Here is a 20,440-nt window from a genome sequence, read left to right on the forward strand (position 1 = left end):
ATGACGATGATGACTCCAAAGCCCGGGCTCTTTTCCACTGAGCCACGCTGCTTCTCTGCACCTACTATGTGCATCATCATCATCATCATCAATCGTATTTATTGAGCGCTTACTGTGTGCAGAGCACTGTACTAAGCGCTTGGCAAGTACAAATTGGCAACATATAGAGACAGCCCCTACCCAACAGTGGGCTCACAGTCTAGAAGGGGGAGACAGACAACAAAACAAAACGAACAAAATAAAATAAATAGAATAGATATGTACGAGATAAATAAATAGAGTAATAAATATGTACAAACATACATACATATATACAGGTGCTGTGGGGAAGGGAAGGGGAAGAAAAGCCCCAACCCCGGACAGCCACGGATCCCAGGCCCCCGTTAAGCGCTTAGTACAGTGCTCTGCACACAGTAAGCACTCAATAAATACGACTGAATGAATGAATAAGCACTCAATAAATATGATTGAATGAATGAATGACCCCGGAGAGATCCCCGAGAGACCCCGATCGGAGAGATCCCACTGCCAGAGAGACTCTGATCACTGAGATGTGCAGTGCACTGTACTAAACCCTTGGGAGAGTACAATACAACAGAGTTGCTAGACTCGTTCCCTGCCCAGGGCGACCTTACAGCAGTTGAGGACTAAATACCCTGATGAGTCCTCTTCCTCCCCATTGATTAACCAGTCCCCAGCCTCTCCCCTCTCCCTTACAAACTTCACTCTGCCGCCTGGATCATATTTCTAAAATGAAATCTAGCAAATGTCTCTCTCCGCTCTTTAAAAATCTCCAATGGTTACCCGTTCCTCTCCGCAGCCGGCAGATGCTCCTGACAAATGGTTTCCAGGCATTCCATTCCATTATATGTATATATGGTTGTACATGTTTATTACTCTATTTATTTATTTATTTTACTTGTACATATCTATCCTATTTATTTTATTTTGTTGGTATGTTTGGTTTTGTTCTCTGTCTCCCCCTTTTAGACTGTGAGCCCACTGTCGGGTAGGGACTGTCTCTATGCATTGCCAATTTGTACTTCCCAAGCGCTTAGTACAGTGCTCTGCACATAGTAAGCGCTCAATAAATACGATTGATGATGATGATGATGATGATTCCACTGGTGTTCTCCTTTCACTACACCCCAGTTCACAATCTTCCTCTCAAATCTTTCACTGGGCCCTCATTCTTAGACTGGGAGCCCACTGTTGGGTAGGGACTGTCTCTATATGTTGCCAACTTGTACTTCCCAAGCGCTCAGTACAGTGCTCTGCACACAGTAAGTGCTCAATAAATATGATTGATTGATTGATTCTTATACTTTCCACTGGAACTCCCTTCCAGCCTCCAACAACTCTCCCCACCTCCAAAAGCCCTGCTAAACACCCATCTCCTCCAGAAGGCACTCCTTTTTTAGGGTATTTGTTAAGCGCTTACTATATGCCAGGCACTATACTAAGCACGGGGGTAGATTCATTCATTCATTCATTCAATCGTATTTATTGAGCGCTTACTGTGTGCAGAGCACTGGACTAAGCGATTGGGAAGTCCAAGTTGGCAACATATTGAGACGGTCCCTACCCAACAGTGGGCTCACAGTCTAGAAGGGGGAGACAGAGAACAAATCAAAACACATTAACAAAATAAAATAAATAGAATAAATATGTACAAATAAAATAGGGCAATAAATACATACAAACAGATATACATATATACAGGATATAGATATATGAGAAGCAGCGTGGTTTAGTGGAAAGAGCACGGGCTTGGGAGTCAGAAGTTGTGGGTTCCAATGACGGTTCCGCCACTTAGCTGTGTGACTTTGGGCAAGTCACTTCACTTCTCTGGGCCTCAGTTACCTCATCTGTAAAATGGGAATTAAGACTGTGAGCCCCACGTGGGACAACCTGATTACCTTCTATCTAGTCCAGCGCTTAGAACAGTGCTTGGCACATAAGTGCTTAACAAAAACCATAATTATTGTTATTATTATACATGCTAATCAGGTTGGACACAGTCCATGTCCCACATGGGGCTCACAGTTTTAATCCCCATTTTACAGTTGAGGGAATTGAGGCACAGAGAAGTTCCTTGACAATGCTCCACCTTTCCAGGGTATATCCATCCAAGCTTCTTAGGATTTCTGTTTATTATAATAATAATAATAATGTTGGTATTTGTTAAGCGCTTACTATGTGCAAAGCACTGTTCTAAGCGCTGGGGTAGATACAAGGTAATCAGGTTGTCCCACTGTGGGCCTCACAGTCTTCATCCCCATTTTACAGATGAGGTAACTGAGGCCCAGAGAAGTGAAGTGACTTGCCCAAAGTCACACAGCTGACAAGTGGCGGAGCCGGGATTTGAACCCACGACCTCTGACTCCAAAGCCCGGGCTCTTTCCACTGAGCCACGCTGCTTCTCTGCTGCTTATTCCCATGTGCACAGTCTCAGTTTACACTGATGATGATATTACCGGATTGGAAATTTTAAATGTCAAATTTAACCAAAAAAGGGAGCATAAAGGTACTTTATCAAGGTGTGGTGTTGCCAATTACCTAGCAGAATTACAAATTTAACCCCGCTCTACAATTACAGTGAAAAGCTATTATGTGAACAGTGGTTAGCCAAACAGATTAGATCAGATAATCTACAAAAGTTTAAGATACCCAGACAAAATTGGCTGCCTATATGTCCAAGGAAGCCAACTTTTCAAGTAGCTGACTTGTCTCCCTCCTAGTTAACTCTGATAATTATCTTTCTTCTCTAATGATTTCACAAATGGTTGTACAGTAATCAGACCTTCTGTGACCTGGGGCTTTTGTTCTTGGTGAGTCCCACGAGAAAAAAAATCTCATGATTACGTACCTTGATTAAAGCTGACACGTGCACAACTGTTTTTTCTGACATGTTGTGTACTTTGGAGTCAGAGGTCATGGGTTCAAATCCCGGCTCCACCAATTGTCAGCTGTGTGACTTGGGGCAAGCCACTTAACTTCTCTGTGCCTCATCTGTAAAATGGGGATTAAGACTGTGAGCCCCACGTGGGATAACCTGATCACCTTGTATCCCCCCAGCGCTTAGAACAGTGCTTTGCACATAATAAGCGCTTATCAAGTACCATCATTATTATTATATTACTACCCCAGGGGCCACGTGCTACCTGAACTAAAAAGGCCTAGTGGATAGAGCCCCGGTCTGGGATTCAGAAGGACCTGGGTTCTAATCCCAGCTCTGCCACTCAAGGTCTGCCGGGTGACCTTGAGCAAGTCACTTAATAATAATAATAATAATAATAATAATGATGGTATTTGTTAAGAGCTTACTGTGTGCAAAGTACTGTTTTAAGCGCTGGGGTAAATACAGGGTAATCAGGTTGTTCCACGTGGGGCTCACAGTCTTCATCCCCATTTTACAGATGAGGTAACTGCGGCACAGAGAAGTTAAGTGACTCGCCCAAGGTCACACAGCTGACAAGTGGCAGAGGCAGGATTAGAACCCGCACCCTCTGACCCCCAAGCCCGTACTCTTTCCACTAAGCCACGCTGCTTCTCTCCTCTTGTCCTCAGTTACCTCATCTGCAAAATGGGGATTAAGACTGTGAGCCTTATGGTGGACAGGGACTGTACCCAATCTGACTAGCTTGTATCTACCCCAGCACTTAGAACAGTGCCTGACATACAGTAAGCGCTTAACAAATACCATTAAAAAAAAAAAAATCCAAAAACCCCAACCAAGGGTTGTCATTTGTACTTGAAGTGATGAAGTTCACTTACGACTGGCCTTGTGGGTGAATCGGCCAATGTGGAATCTATAGCCTCGGTCACACTGGGCGCACAAAAAGTTGTCCCTTGTTAGGTCGTGCTAAATGTTTCCAGCATGCCCTACTTCCCCAGTAATAATAATAATAATAATAATAATAATGGCATTTATTAAGTGATTACTATGTGCAAAGCACTGTTCTAAGCCCTGGGGAGGTTACAAGATACAAGGTGATCAGGTTATCCCACGGGGGGCTCACAGTTTTAATCCCCATTTTACAGATGAGGTAACTGAGGCACAGAGAAGTTAAGTGACTTGCCCAAAGTCACACAGCTGACAGTTGGCGGAACAGGGATTTGAACCCATGCCCTCTGACTCCAAAGCCCGGGCTCTTTCCACTGAGCCACGTGCTTCAGTAGCCCTCTACACTCACAGTGATACTATTCAAACATCATTATTCTACTGCACAAGTGCCTGTGTGGCAGAGTTTGTCAGCCTGTACTAAGTAATAATAATAATAATAATAATAATAATAATAATGTTGGTATTTGTTAAGCGCTTACTATGTGCAAAGCACTGTTCTAAGCGCTGGGGGGAACACAAGGAGATGAGGTTGTCCCATGTGGGGCTCACAGTCTTAATCCCCATTTTACAGATGAGGGAACTGAGGCACAGAGAAGTGAAGTGACTTGCCCAAGGTCACACAGCAGACATGTGGGGGAGGCGGGATTCGAACCCACTACCTCTGACTCCAAAGCCCGCACTCTTTCCACTGAGCCATGCTGTAATCTGTAAATCTGTGAGCCAATCTGTAAGTAGATTTTACAGGTGACTTCCCAGACACACAAAGTAAGGAGCATCTGCTTTCTTTAAGTCATTCACAGGCCTATTCAAAGGCAAAAAAAAAAAAAAAAAAAAATCAGGATACTATAACTCATTCATTCAACTGTGTTTACTGAATGTGAGAGAAGCAGCATGGCGAAGTGGAAAGAGCATGGGCTTTGGAGTCAGAGGTCATGGGTTCGAATTCCGCTCTGCCAACTGTCAGCTGTGTGACTTCGGGCAAGTCACAGCTTCTCTGGGCCTCAGTTCCTTCATCTGTAAAATGGGGATTAAGACTGTGAGCCCCCTGAGGGACAACCTGATTACACTGTAACCTCCCCAGCGCTTAGAACAGAGCTTTGCACATAGTAAGCACTTAATAAATGCCATCATTATTATTACTATTATTTATTGAGTGCTTACCGTGTGCAGAGCACTGTGCTAAGTACCTGTAAAGAACAGTTCAGCAGTAAAAAGATACAATCCCTGCCCACAACTGACTTACAGTCTTAGTAGATTTGTGCTATTAAGAGAGATTTGTGCTATATAGAGAAGCAGCATGGCTCAGTGGAAAGAGTACAGGCTTTGGAGTCAGAGGTCATGGATTCAAATTCCGGCTCCGCCAATTGTCAGCTGTGTGACTTTGGGCAAGTCACTTAACTTCTCTGTGCCTCAGTTCCCTCATGGGGCAACCTGATGACCTTGTAACCTCCCCAGCACCTTGAACAGTGCTTTGCACATAGTAAGTGCTTAATAAATGCCATTATTATTATTATAACATTCCTAAGATCAATTTTGGGTCATTTGTGGATTTACCTGGCCACCGCTAATTAATATTTGGTTTTATTTTATTAAACAGTGCCTCTAGACTGTGAGCCCACTGCAGGCAGGGAATGACACTGTTTATTGTTGTAATGTACTTTCCCAAGCATTTAGTACAGGGCTCTGCACACGTTAGGTGCTTAATACAACTGAGTGAATGAAAGAAACACTGGTGCCTTGGAGGAAAAGAAAAAAAACACAGAACAGCTCTAATGTGTGAGCAAAGAAATGTTTAGATAGCACCTGGACGGTGGCCAATTTAGTAGCATCTGTTTCTGGAAATTAAGAGGGGGGAGAAAAAAAAGCAAAAACCAGACACCTACAAAGATAGAATAGTTAAGAAACACCCCCTCACTGAGACTACTGGTTTAGGAGTATAGAAATTTATATAGTATAGAAATTCATTCATTTTGCAATAGTGCTTTACTGACCACAATTATCATCATCTGTGGGCAGAAACTTGGGCCATGAAGACAGTACAATAATAAACATGGCCCTTGCCCTTAAGGAACTTACAGTAGATACAGGAGACACCTGCTCCCCTTTGGAAATTTAATATTCACCCCACCCTATGCCCCACAGCACTTAAGCACGTATTCGTAACTTGTTTATATTTAAAAGTCTTGTCTGCCCCCGTAAGCGATCAGCTGCTTGTGGCAGGGAACATATCAACCATGGCCTAGTGGACAGAGCCCAGGCTTGGGAATCAGAAGGTCGTGGGTTCTAATCCCAGCCCCACCACTCGCCTGCTCTGTGGCCCTGGACACGTCACTTCACTTCTCTGGGCCTCAGTTCCCTCATCTGTAAAATGGGGATTACGACCGTGAGCCCCACGCGGGACAGGGACAGTGTCCAACCCAACTTGCATGGATCCACCCTAGTGCTTAGTGCAGTGCCCTGGTACATAGTAAGCGCTTAACAAATACCAAATGCCGCTTAACAAATTGAGAAGCAGCGTGGCTTAGTGGAAAGAGCCCGGGCTTGGGAGTCAGAGGTCATGGGTTCTAATCCCAGCTCCGCCACATGTCAGCTGTGTGACTTTGGGCAGGTCACTTCACTTCTCCGGGCCTCAGTTCCCTCATCTGTAAAATGGGGATGAAGACTGTGAGCCCCACGTGGGACAACCTGATCACCTTGTAACCTCCCCAATGCTTAGAACAGAGCTTGGCACATAGTAAGCACTTAAAAAATACCAACATTATTAAATACCACAATTATTATTACCATTTTCTGCTATACTGAACTCTTCAAAGCGCTTAGTCCAGTTCTCCGCACACTGAAAGTGCTCAATAAATACCACTGACTGAATGACTGGCAAGTGAACATAAATTGTACACTTACAGTGGAAGCAGGAGGAAAAGTAAATACATTGAGCATTCAATCGTATTTATTGAGCACTGTGTGCAAAGCACTGTACCAAGTGCTTGGGAGAGTACAATACAACAACGAACAGACACATTCCCTACCCACAACTAACTCACAGTCTAGAAAGGAAGGTAGACATAAATATACATAAATAAAAGAGCAACAGCAAGAGTACAGAAAAAATGGATTATGTAAAACAATGTACCCGCCTATCAATCAACCGCATTTATTGAGGGTTTACTGTGTACACGGCACTGTACTAAGAGTCTGGGAGAGCCACCTGTCTGCTGTGTGACCTTGGGCAAGTCACTTCAATTCTCTGTGCCTCAGTTACCTCATCTGTAAAATGGGGATTGTGACTGTGAGCCCAACGTGGGACAGGGACTGTGTCCACCCCGATTGGGTTGTATCCACCCCAGCACTTAGAACAGTGCCTTAGTAGGCGCTTAACAAATACCATAATTATCATTATTATTACTCTAATACATCAGAGTTGGTAGACACATTCCCTGCCCACAACGAGCTTACAGTCTAGAAGGGGAGACAAACATTAATATAAATGAATAATTTATAGAGGTGTACATGAGGGCTGTGGGGTTGAGAGTGGGGTGAATACCAAAATGCCCAAAGAGTTCACAGCCAAGTGCATAGGTGATGCAGGTGGGAGAGGGAGCTGGGGAAGAGAGGGTGTAATCAGGAAAGACCTCTTGTAGGAGATGTCACCTTAATAAAGCTTTGGAAGGTGGGGAGAGTGGCATATATGGAGTGGGAGGGAGTTCCAGGCCAGAAGGAAAACGGAAAAGGGAGGTCAGCGGCGAGACAGACAAGACTGGGGCGCAGTAAGCAAGCTGCATGTTGGGCTGCAGAAGGAAATCGGCAAGGCGAGTTAGGAGGGGGCAAGCTGATTGAGTGCTTTAAAGCGGATGGTAAGGAGTTTCTATTTGATGTGGAGGAGGATGGGCAACCACTGGAGGTTCCTGAGGAGTGGGAAGACACTGGCGGAACTTTTTTTTAGAAAAATGATCAAGGTAGCAGCGTGAAGTGTAGACCGGAGAGGGGAGAGACAGGAGGCTGGGAGGTCAGTGAGGAGGCAGAGGCAGCAGTCAAGGCGGGACATCCTCGACTCCGCTCTCTCATTCACCCCACACATCCAAACTGTCACCAAAACCTGCCGGTCTGACCTCCACAACATCGCCAAGATCCGCCCTTTCCTCTCCATCCAAACCACTACCTTGCTGGTTCAATCTCTCATCCTATCCTGACTGGATTACTGCATCGGCCTCCTCTCTGATCTCCCATCCTCCTGTCTCTCCCCGCTTCAGTCTATACTTCTTCACTCTGCTGCCCAGATCATCTCTGTGCAGAAACGCTGTGGGCATGTCACTCCCCTCCTCAAAAATCTCCAGTGGTTGCCTAACAACCTTCAAACCGAGCAAAAACTCCTCACTATTGGCCTCAAAGCTGTCCATCACCTCAGCTCCCTTCTCTCCTTCTCCAGTATGTTTGGTTTTGTTGTCTGTCTCCCCCTTTTAGACTGTGAGCCCACTGTTGGGTAGGGACTGTCTCTATATGTTGCCAACTTGTACTTCCCAAGCGCTTAGTACAGTGCTCTGCACACAGTAAGCACTCAATAAATACGATTGATTGATTGATTCCCATCTTCAAAGCCCTACTGAGAGCTCACCTCCTCCAGGAGGCCTTCCCACACTGAACCCCCCCCTTATCCTCTCCTCCTCCTCCCCATCACCCCCACTCCCTCCCTCTGCCCTACCCCCTTCCCTGCCCCACAGCACTTGTGTGTACTTGTGCATATTTATTACACTTAATTTAATTAATGATGTGTATATATCTATAATTCTATTTATTTTGATGGTATTGATACCTATCTACTTGTTCCGTTTTGCTGTCTTTCTCCCCCTTCTAGACTGTGAGCCTGCTGTTGGGAAGGGACCGTCTCTATATGTTGCCAACTTGTACTTCCCAAGTGCTTAGTACAGTGCTCTGCACACAGTAAGCGCTCAATAAATACGATTGAATGAATGAATGCTCTGCACACAGTAAGCACTCAATAAATACGACTGAATGAATGAATGAATGACAGGGTAGGGGCTCAAATGGAGGACTAGGTCAAAATTACAAGCTTCTGATATAGGGAGGATAGGTCTCAGAGCAGGGATCATGTTTACTTACTCTATTCTTCTCTCAAGTGCTGAGTACCAGAGCTCTGCCCAGAGTGAAGGCTCAATAAAGCAACAGTGATTTATATCTATAGCTATAGATATCAATAAACCAACACTGATTTATATCTACAGCTACAGATATACGTTTATCTGAGAGCGGCCGTTGGGATGACAATTGAGGGTGGTGTAGATTTGTTGGGGAATATTTCCTCAAGGAGGTTTCAGGGTGGCTTTGAAGAGAAAGGGTGAGGCTCCGTGGATTTGAAGGGCGGGAATTCCAGAAAGGGGAAAGGAAGTGCACAAAAGTTTGAAGACGGTGAGCCAAGCGGGAGGAACAGCAAGAAGGTTAGCTCGGGCACAGTGAAGAAGAATAATAATAATTACCGTATTTGTTAAGCGCTTACTATAGAGAAGCAGCGTGGCTCTGTGGAAAAAGCCCGGGCTTTGGAGTCAGAGGTCATGGGTTCAAATCCCGGCTCCGCCAATTGTCAGCTGTGTGACTTTCCTCTCCCCCTCACCCCCCCTCCATCCCCGCCCATCTTACCTCCTTCCCTTCCCCACAGCACCTGTATATATGATGTTTGTACATATTTATTACTCTATTTATTTTACTTGTACATATCTATTCTATTTATTTTATTTTGTTAGTATGTTTGGTTTTGTTCTCTGTCTCCCCCTTTTAGACTGTGAGCCCACTGTTGGGTAGGGACTGTCTCCATATGTTGCCAACTTGTACTTCCCAAGCGCTTAGTACAGTGCTCTGCACACAGTAAGCGCTCAATAAATATGATTGATTGATTGATTTGGGCAAGTCACTTCACTTCTCTGTGCCTCAGTTCCCTCATCTGTAAAATGGGGATTAAGACTGTGAACAACCCATGGGACAACCCGATCACCTTGTAACCTTCCCAACGCTTAGAACAGTGCTGTGCACATAGTAAGCGCTTAATAAATGCCATCATTATTATTATGTGCCAGGCAGTGCCCTAAGCGCTGGGTAAATACATGATAATTGGTTTGAACATGGTCCCTGGCCCACGTAGGGCTCACAGTCTTAAGCCCCATTTTACAGATGAGGTAACTGAGGCCCTGAGAAGTGAAGGGACTGGTCACCCAGCAGACAAGTGGCGGAGCCGGGATTAGAACCCACAACCTTCTGACTCCTGGCCTGTGTTCTATCCTGCAAATGAGTGAAGGGCGACCTGCAGTGTAGCAGCAGAAGACAGCTGGTAGGTAACAGGGTGAGAGATATAATTCTATTTGTTCTGAAGATTTTGACACCTGTCTACATGTTTTGTTTTGTTGTCCGTCTCATCATCATCAATCGTATTTATTGAGCGCTTACTGTGTGCAGAGCACTGTACTAAGCGCTTGGGAAGTCCAAGTTGGCAACACATAGAGACGGTCCCTACCCAACAGTGGGCTCACAGCCTAGAAGGGGGAGACAGAGAACAAAACATAACATATTAACAAAATAAAATGGAATAGATATGTACAAGTAAAATAGAGTAATAAATCTGTACAAACATATATCCATATATACAGGTGCTGTGGGGAAGGGAAGGAGGTAAGGCGGGGGTATGGAGAGGAGGGAGAGAGGAAGGAGGGGGCTCAGTCCCCCTTCTAGACCGGGAGCCCGTTGTTGGGTAGGGACTGTCCCCATCTGTTGCCGACTTGTACTTCCCAAGCGCTCAATACAATCCTCTGCACACAGTAAGCGCTCAATAAATACAACTGAATGAATGAATGGTGGCCAGCCTCAAAGCCAATGGCCAGGAACTTCGCTTTTGGACGTAGAGGGAACCGGGTAACGACTGGAAGCAGCATGGCCTGGTGGGTTAAAGCATGAGCCAGCGGACCCGAGTTCTAATCCTGCCTCAGCCACAAATGATTCATTTGTTCATTCACAATTACTGAGTGTAGAGGACTGTACTAAGCGCTTGGGAGAGAACAATACAACAGACATTCTCTACCCACAATGGGCTTACAGTCTAGAGGTGGGGAGACAGACATTAATAGTATTTGTTAAGCGTTTACCATGTGTCAAGCACTGTTCGAAGCTCCAGGATAGACACCCTGGTTGCACCCAGTCCCTGTCCCACATGGGGCTCACAGTCTTAATCCCCATTTGACAGATGAGGTAACTGAGGCACAGAGAAGTTAAGTGACTGGCCCTAGGCCACACAGCAGACAAATGGTAGAGCTCTCTTCCTCCCTTCAAAGCCCTACTGAGAGCTCACCTCCTCCAGGAGGCCTTCCCAGACTAAGCCCCCTCCTTCCTCTCCCCCTCCTCCCCCTCTCCATCCCCTTGCCTTACCTCCTTCCCCTCCCGACAGCACCTGTATATATGTATATATGTTTGTATGTATTTATTACTCTATTTATTTTATTTGTACATATTTATTCTATTTATTTTATTTTGTTAATGTGTTTGGTTTTGTTCTCTGTCTCCCCCTTCTAGACTGTGAGCCCACTGTTGGGTAGGGACCGTCTCTATATGCTGCCAACTTCTACTTCCCAAGCGCTTAGCACAGTGCTCTGCACACAGTAAGCGCTCAATAAATACGATTGAATGAATGAATGAATACAGCAGGGATTAGAATCCAGGTCCTTCCAACTCCCGGGCCCCTGCTCTATCCACTAGGCGACACTGCTTCTATCCATTTGCCTGCTGGGTGACCTTGGGCAAGTCATTTCACTTCTCTGTGCCTCCGTTTCCTGCAAAATGGGGAGTCAATACCTGTTCTCCCTCCTACTTAGACTGCGAGGCCCACGTGGGACAGAGACTACATTTTGCCTGATTAAGTTATATTGACCTAAGCACTCAGAACAGAGGAAGAGGAGGAGGACAGAGGCAGGAGGAGGCAGAGGCCAGAGGAGGAGGCGGCGGAAGGGAAGGCGAGAAGTGAGAGCCTACTGTTGGGTAGGGACTGTCTCTATATGTTGCCAAGCTGTACTTCCCAAGCGCTTAGCACAGTGCTCTGCACATAGTAAGCGCTCAATAAATACGATTGATTGACTGATTGATTGATTGATTGAGAGGCGGCAGGAGGAGAGAGGTGAGGAAAGAAGTGAAAGGAGGCGAGAGGTAGGAGGAACAGGAGGAGAGAGATGAGGAGGAGGAGGAGAGAGGAAGAGAGAAGTGGAGAGAGGGATGAGAGGAGGAGGAGGAGGAAAGTGGTGAGAAGAGGAGGAAACTCAAGAGCTGTTTGTACATATTTATTACTCTATGTATTTATTTATTTCACTTGTACATATCTATTCTGTTTATTTTATTTTGTTAGTATGTTTGGTTTTGTTCTCTGTCTCCCCCTTTTAGACTGTGAGCCCACTGTTGGGTAGGGACTGTCTCTATATGTTGCCAACTTCTATTTCCCAAGCGCTTAGTACAGTGCTCTGCACACAGTAAGCGCTCAATAAATACGATTGATTGATTGATTGATTGATTGATTGGGGAGAGCTATCCTGGCTTGTAATGCCACCTCACTGAGCTCCGGGGAGGTTGGCCAGCCTGCCCAAGCTTTGGGAAGCTCAACAGCCATCCATTCCTCCCTGTCTCTCCTCAACTGGCTCCCTTTCTCCAGTGCTTTCCTGCCCTGTAACTTGTCTCCTCCGAGTGACCAGGCTGCTTCCAACCCTTCCCTGCCTGGGCATTTAGGCTGGCTTATGTTCGGATCAGACAAACACTATAAATTCTTCGCCTCTGGATTGTTCTTTCCTTCCTTCTCACTTTTCGGTGTGCTCCATCAAAACATCTAAGGCAGGGCTGCCTCACGAAGAGCCGGTCTATTTCATACTTTTGCTTTCCTTCAAGCGGCTGAGTTGGTCCACAGAAAAGCCACCTACAACAAAACAGTCTGTCGCAAAAACCCGGTAAAAATGTTTCTGACGGAACTATAGGCTCTGCATGCAAAATCCAAAGGAAATCCAACATGGCCTTGGGGAAAGAGCCCGGGCCTGAGAGTCGGAAGGACCTGGGTTCTAGTCCCAGCTCCGCCACTTGTCTGCTGTGCAACCTTGGGCAAGTCAAGACTTTTCTGTGCCTCAGTTCCCTCATCTGTAAAATGGGGATTAAGACCATGAGCCCAGTGCGGGACAGGGGCTGCGTCCCACCTGATTACCTTGCATCTACCTCAGCACAGAGAACACTGCCTGGCACACAGTAAGCGCTTAAATACCATTTTTTAAAAATGCTAAAATGATATTCTAAAGATATTAAAATTTTCTAAATGGCATACTTTTACTATTTGTACTTTACATACTTTATATATCCTAAAGGATGATATTTGTATTTCACACAAACAAAAGTTAGGACAAATGAATTAAAGAACACTACAGCGTGACTCAATGGAAAGAGCCCGGGCTTTGGAGTCAGAGGTCATGGGTTCAAATCCCAGCTCCGCCACTTGTCAGCTGTGTGACTTTGGGCAAGTCACTTCACTTCTCTGGGCCTCAGTTACCTCATCTGTAAAATGGGGATTAAGACTGTGAGCCCCCTTGGGACAACCCGATCACCTTGTAACCTCCCCAGCTCTTAGAACAGTACTTTGCACACAGTAAGTGCTTAATAAATGCCATTATTATTATTATTACACTGTCCTAAAAGTCTCAAATTCCAAACCTGCACAAATTGATAGCTCTGCTGCCAGTGTGATAGGCATCATTTCTAGCATTTTCCAAAGACCCCCAAGGAGTCTCTCTACTTGATATTAAGCTGCACTATTAGCAACAATAAATCAAAGGTAGTAATTCCCAATTTCAGGTGTTAGGGTTCCTGGATTCAAGTTTATGTTTGTGCCGCTGATCAGCAGTCGTAATATTTTGTATCTACGACCAATTTTGCGAGGTCCTACCCTGAAAGCTTAGTTCCAGGTATTTCTAAAATCCCCTAAAGGAATGCGGTTGCATTAAATCAAGGGGCGACGGCAGCCAGCCACATGGTGGTCCTAGCCAGCTGGAAGGGAGGGTGGGCGAGGGCTTACTACATGAAGACCCTTGACAAAGACTCTCCATTTTGGAGATGTTCCAAATCCCTCCAGAAACAGACGCCCAGTCTTGGGATGCCCGACAGCTGGTTGTCCGAAGAATCGTGGCCTGAGGGACAGAGCCCGGGGTCTAGGCGTCAGAAGGGCCTGGGTTCTAATCCCTGCTGGTTGTCCTTGGGCCAGTCACTTCACTTCTCTGGGCCTCAGTTACCCCCTCTGTAAAATGGGGGTTCAGACTATGAGTCCTACGTGGGACAGGGACCGGATCCAACCGATTAACTTGAATCTAACCCAGTGCTTTGTACAGTGCCTGGCACACGGTACACCATTTAAAATAAGAGACCTTTTTCAAGCAACATCTGTTTGGAGGCGCTAACAAGATAGAGGTGTAGTAAGACAGCCAAGTGGTTGTTACAACTGAAGAATCTCTGAACGTGGATGTGGTTAAAAAAAATATATAAACATTTATCTAAAAACAAACGTGGAAGTGGGAAGCGGCGGGGGGAAGGGGGAGAAGAACTACTTTAATTGGGTCAAGGAAGTCGAGAGTAAAACTTCCCTTTCTGTCCTCCCTGGACCAGTGAGGATAACAGGCATGCGTTCGCTTCCCTCTGGGCGATCAATCGTATTTATTGAGCGCTTACTATGTGCACAGCACTGTACTAAGCGCTTGGGAAGTACAAATTGGCAACATATAGAGACAGTCCCTACCCAACAGTGGGCTCACAGTCTAAAAGACTGAAGTGCTCCCCACGCCAGGTGATTTACCTTTACCGGTTTTGTTTCCTAGCCTTTTCAGCTGCAAATCGTCCTGGTAATTAAGGGCGGCCCGGCCCTGAGCCCGTTTAATCTGTTGCTTTTCCAAGCCCCGGTTCACCTGCTTCTAGGAAAGGGGTGGGGCTCGGTGGTCGCTTCGTTCTGAAAACGGTGAAGGAGGGCACGACCCCCGAGTCTCCTCCTCCCTCCTACAACCCCCCGGAGCCACCGCAGGGAACGGGCAAGCATCGCCGCCACCTCCAAGCGGGCAACTGCAGCAGGGGAGGGTTACCCAGCCCTGCCCAGGGCACCAGAGGATCCCACTCGCCAGCCCTGCCAGGGCAGCAGAAGGTCGGACTCCCCAGCCCTGCCCAGGGCACCAGAGGATCCCACTCGCCAGCCCTGCCAGGGCAGCAGAAGGTCGGACTCCCCAGCCCTGCCCAGGGCAACAGAGGGTCCCATTCCCCAGTCCTGCCAGGGCAGCAGAGGGTCGGGCTCCCCAATCTTGCCCAGGGCAGCAGAGGATCAGACTCCCCAATCTTGCCCAGGGAGGCAGGGGATTCCCCCCTCCCCACTCCCCAGCCCTGCCAGGGCACCAAAGGATCCCACTCCCCTGTCCTGTCAGGACACCTGTGGATCCCAGTCCTGCCAGGGCACCAGACGGTCCTATTACCCAGCCCTGCCAGGGCGGCAGAGGATCCCCCCCACTCCCCAGTTCTGCCAGGACAGCAGCGGATCCCCCCCCACTACCCAGCCCTGCCCAGGGTACCAGAGGATCATTGCCCCCCCACCTCAACACCCCAGCCCTCCCAGGGCAGCAGAGGATCCCACTCCCCAGTCCTGCCAGGGCACCAGAGGATCCTATTACCCAGCCCTGCCAGGACACCAGAAGTCCCCACTCCCCAACCCTGCCAGGACATCAGAAGTCCCCACTCCCCAACCCTGCCAGGGCACCAGAGGATTCCCCCCAACACCCCAGTCCTGCCAGGGCACCAGAGGATCTCTCAGAACTCCCCAGTTCTGCCAGGGCACCAGAGGATCCCAGTCCCCAGCCCTGCCAGGGCACCAGAGGATCCCAGCCCTGTCAGGGCACCAAAGAATCCCAGTCCCCAGCCCTGCCAGGGCACCAAAGAATCCCAGTCCCCAGCCCTGCCAGGGCACCAGAGGATCCCAGTCCCCAGCCCTGCCAGGGCACCAGAGGGTCCCAGTCCCCAGCCCTGCCAGGGCACCAGAGGGTCCCAGTCCCCAGCCCTGCCAGGGCACCAGAGGGTCCCGGTCCCCAGCCCTGCCAGGACACCAGAGGGTCCCGGTCCCCAGCCCTGCCAGGGCACCAGAGGGTCCCGGTCCCCAGCCCTGCCAGGGGCACCAGAGGGTCCCGGTCCCCAGCCCTGCCAGGGCACCAGAGGGTCCCGGTCCCCAGCCCTGCCAGGGCACCAGAGGGTCCCGGTCCCCAGCCCTGCCAGGGCACCAGAGGGTCCCGGTCCCCAGCCCTGCCAGGGCACCAGAGGGTCCCGGTCCCCAGCCCTGCCAGGGCACCAGAGGATCCCGGTCCCCAGCCCTGCCAGGGCACCAGAGGGTCCCGGTCCCCAGCCCTGCCAGGGCACCAGAGGGTCCCGGTCCCCAGCCCTGCCAGGGCACCAGAGGGTCCCGGTCCCCAGCCCTGCCAGGGCACCAGAGGGTCCCGGTCCCCAGCCCTGCCAGGGCACCAGAGGATCCCGGTCCCCAGCCCTGCCAGGGCACCAGAGGATCCCAGTCCCCAGCCCTGCCAGGGCACCAGAGGATCCCAGTCCCCAGCCCTGCCAGGGCACCAGAAGTCTCCACTCCCCAACCCTGCCAGGGCACCAGAGGATTCACCCCAACACCCCAGCCCTGCCAGGGCACCAGAGGGTCCCAGTCCCCAGCCCTGCCAGGGCAAACTTTAGCTCTCAACCGTGAAAGCCTTGGAGGCACCGTAACCCCCAGCCCCCCAGGTCTTCCGCCTCTGCCCCCATCAAAGCCATTGATTTAAGCGCTTACTCTATGCCAGGCGCTGTACTAAGCGCTTGGGAGCCCGACCAAATAGAGCCCATACCTGCCCACAAAGTGAGGGAGGACGTTTCCCCCAATTGATTACCCTCCGGGGTAATCAGCAGCATGGTGGCTCAGTGGAAAGAGCCCGGGCTTTGGAGTCAGAGGTCATGGGTTCAAATCCCGGCTCTGCCACTTGTCAGCTGTGTGACTTTGGGCAAGTCGCTTCACTTCTCTGTGCCTCAGTTCCCTCATCTGTAAAATGGGAATTAAGACTGCGAGCCCCACATGGGACAACCTGATCACCCTGTATCCATCCCAGCGCTTATAACAGTGCTCGACACATAGTAAGTGCTTAACAAATACCATTATTACTGGAGAAGCAGTGTGGCTCAGTGGAAAGAGCCTGGGCTTTGGAGTCAGAGGTTGCGGGTTCAAATCCCATTCCGCCAATTTTCAGCTGTGTGTCTTTGGGTGTGTCACTTCACTGGGCCTCAGTTCCCTCATCTGGAAAATGGGGATTAAACTGTGAGCCCCCCCGTGGGACAACCTGATTACCGTGTAACCTACTCTGCGCTTAGAACAGTGCTCTGCACATAGTAAGCGCTTAATAAATGCCATTATTATTGGAGAAGCACCGTGGCTCAGTGGAAAGAGCCCGGGATTTGGAGTCAGAGGTCGCAGGTTCCAATCCTGACTCTGCCACTTGTCGGCTGTGTGACTTTGGACCAGTCACTTCACTTCTCTGGGCCTCAGTTCCCTCATCTGTAAAATGATGAGCCCGATGTTGGGTAGGGACCGTCTCTCTATGTTGCCAACTTGTACTTCCCAAGCGCTTAGTCCAGTGCTCTGCACACAGTGAGTGCTCACTAAATATGACTGACTGAATGAAGCCTGCTGTTGGGTAGGGACCGTCTCTAGATGTTGCCAACTTGTACTTCGCAAGCGCTTAGTCCAGTGCTCAACACACAGTGAGCGCTCAATAAATACGATTGAATGAATGAAGCCTGCTGTTGGGTAGGGACCATCTCTAGATGTTGCCAAGTTGTACTTTGTAATGATAATAATAATGGCATTTATTAAGCGCTCACTATGTGCAAAGCACTGTTCTAAGCGAGGTTACAAGGTGATCAGGTTGTTCCACGGGAGGCTCACAGTCTTCACGCCCATTTTACAGATGAGGTAACTGAAGCCCAGAGAAGTGAAGTGACTTGCCCAAAGTCACACGGCTGACAATTGGCGGAGCCGGGATCTGAACCCACGACCTCTGACTCCAAAACCCGGGCTCTTCCCACTGAGCCACGCTGCTCGTAAGCGCTTAGTCCAGTGCTCTGCACACAGTGAGCGCTCAAATACGATTGAATGAATGAATGAAGCCCGCTGTTGGGTAGGGACCGTCTCTAGATGTTGCCGACTTGGACTTCCCAAGCGCTTAGTACAGTGCTCTGCACACAGTGAGCGCTCAATAAATACGATTGAATGAATGAATGAATGAATGAAGCCCGCTGTTGGGTAGGGACCGTGTCTAGATGTTGCCAACTTGTACTTTGCAAGCGCTTAGTCCAGTGCTCTGCACACAGTGAGCGCTCAGTCAGTCAATCAATCGTATTTATTGACCATTTATTGAGTATTTATAAATACGATTGAATGAATGAATAAAATGGGGATGAAGACTGTGAGCCCCCCCGAGGGCCAACCTGATCACCTCGTAACCTCCCCAGCGCTTAGAACGGTGCTTGGCACATAGTAAGCGCTTAACAAATACCCTCACTATTATTATTATTATTACCGATCGATTACGGGCTGCTGCCCCTGGGAGGGGGGGAGAAAATGGGCACGGAGGGCACCAAAGGGGGGGGGTCGGGCGGCTCATCATCATCAATCGTATTTATTGACCGCTTACTATGTGCAGAGCACTGTACTGAGCGCTTGGGAAGCACAAATTGGCAACAGATAGCGACGGTCCCTACCCAACAGTGGGCTCACAGTCTAAAAAAGGGGGTCGGGCCTGGCTCCCCCTGGTCGGAGCGCTGTGCGCAGCGCCTAGCGCAGAGTGCGCGCCTCCCTCCCCCCGTCCCTGCCCTCCCCCCGCTGGGCCCTTACCTGGGCACGCAGTTGGGGCTGGAGCCGTCGATCTCCCAGGTGGCGAACAGGTTCATGGGCACCGGCGTGTTCAGGGCGCCCGCCCCGCCGGGGAAACTGAGGCGGACCCGCTCCGCCGCCATGGCGCCCACCACCACCACCACGACGCCTGGTCCCGCTCCTCCTCCTCCTCCTTCCTCCTTCCTCCTCCTCCTCCTCGGGGCGAGCGGGCCCCGCTCCGGGGTGGCCCGAGCGAGCAGCTGAGGCGATGGGGGGAGGGGACGGGACGGACGGAGGGACGGGGGGGCGGGGCGGGTCACATGACCCGGGAGGGGCGGGGCGGGCCCCGGACGGCGTGCGCGCCCCCGCCCGCCTCGGCCGCCTCTCTCTGCGCGCGCCCCCTTAGCAACCTCTCTCTCTCCGGGCGCGCGCCCCCCCGGCCTCCTCAGGCGGACCCCCCCGTCTGCGCGCGCCCCCTCAGCAACCTCTCCCCGGGCGCGCGCCCCCCGGCCTCCTCAGCCCCCCCCCTGCGCGCGCCCCCCTCAGCAACCTCTCCCCGGGCGCGCGCTCCCCGGCCTCCTCACCCCCCCCTGCGCGCGCCCCCTCAGCCGCCTCTCCCCGGGCGCGCGCCCCCCGGCCTCCTCAGCCCCCCCCTCTGCGCGCGCCCCCTCAGCAACCTCTCCCCGGGCGCGCGCGCCCCGGTCTCCTCAGCCCCCCCCCTGCGCGCGCCCCCTCAGGAACCTCTCCCCGGGCGCGCGCGCCCCGGCCTCCTCAGCCCCCCCCTCTCTGCGCGCGCCCCCTCAGGACCCTCTCTCCGGGCGCGCGCCTCAGCCGCCTCTCCCTGCGCGCGCCCCCTCAGGAACCTCTCTCCGGGCGCGCGCGCCCCGGCCTCCTCAGCCCCCCCCCCCCCGCGCGCGCCCCCTCAGCAACCTCTCTCCGGGCGCGCGCTCCCCGGCCCCCTCAGTCCCCCCTCTATGCGCGCGCGCGCCCCTTCAGCGACCTCTCCGGGCGCGCGCGCCCCCCGCCCCTCTCTGGGCGCCCCGTCAGGAACCCCTCTCCGGGCGTGCTCCCCCCCCCCCCACCCCCCCCGCACGTGCGCCGGCCCCCTCAGGTCCCCCTCTAGGCGCGCGCCCCCGCCCGCGACAGGCACCTCTCTGCGCGCGCCCCCCGCTCGCCTCAGGCCCCCCCCTTTCCGCGCGCGCCCGTCTCAGGGACCTCTCGCTGCGCGCATCCCCGCCCCGGCCCCCCCCCCTCTCTGCGCGCACGCGCCCCCGCCCTCCTCTGGGGCCTCTCTGCGCGCGCCTCTCTCTCTCTCCCCGCGCGCGCGCACGCGCGCCCCCCGCCGGCCTCCCTCGAGGGGGCGGGGCACTAGGGAAGAGGGAGGGCGGGGGGGTGTCGCGGGAGTGGGGCCGCCTCGCCCCCCCCCCCCCCCACGCCTCCACAGCGCAAGCGCGCCCCAATCCGAGGGGAGGGGAAAGACGGCGCGCAAGAGACCCCCGCCCTTCCCCAACACACACACACACACGCACACACACAAGTACCAAAGACCCACCGCCGTCCCCCGCCCCTCCAGCCACGCCCAACTCCCTCGGCACCTGCGGATTGGCCGGCCGGCCCCCGAGGCGTCCGGACAGCGGCCAATCACGAGCGGCCGGGCC

The 20,440-nt window shown here is 51.1% G+C and overlaps 1 protein-coding gene across 13 annotated transcripts in view; it reads right to left on the reverse strand.

Annotated features, from left to right (window-relative positions):
• The window catches only part of PACS2 (phosphofurin acidic cluster sorting protein 2), a 238,099-nt gene extending 219,162 nt beyond the window's left edge, over nt 1–18,937 (reverse strand). For 12 of the 13 annotated variants that reach the window (XM_038765675.1, XM_038765667.1, XM_038765666.1 and 9 more), the window contains exon 1: nt 18,804–18,937. In XM_038765675.1, the coding sequence (XP_038621603.1) occupies nt 18,804–18,925 (122 nt within the window). In that variant the 5' untranslated portion in view covers nt 18,926–18,937. Of the gene's footprint in view, nt 1–2,869; nt 2,922–18,803 lie in introns of those variants that run through there. The other variant, XM_038765670.1, reaches the window with a different exon arrangement.
• Nucleotides 18,938–20,440: the final 1,503 nt, after the last annotated feature.

Source organism: Tachyglossus aculeatus, chromosome 23 (assembly GCF_015852505.1).
Source record: "Tachyglossus aculeatus isolate mTacAcu1 chromosome 23, mTacAcu1.pri, whole genome shotgun sequence".
Classification (NCBI taxonomy): domain Eukaryota; kingdom Metazoa; phylum Chordata; class Mammalia; order Monotremata; family Tachyglossidae; genus Tachyglossus; species Tachyglossus aculeatus.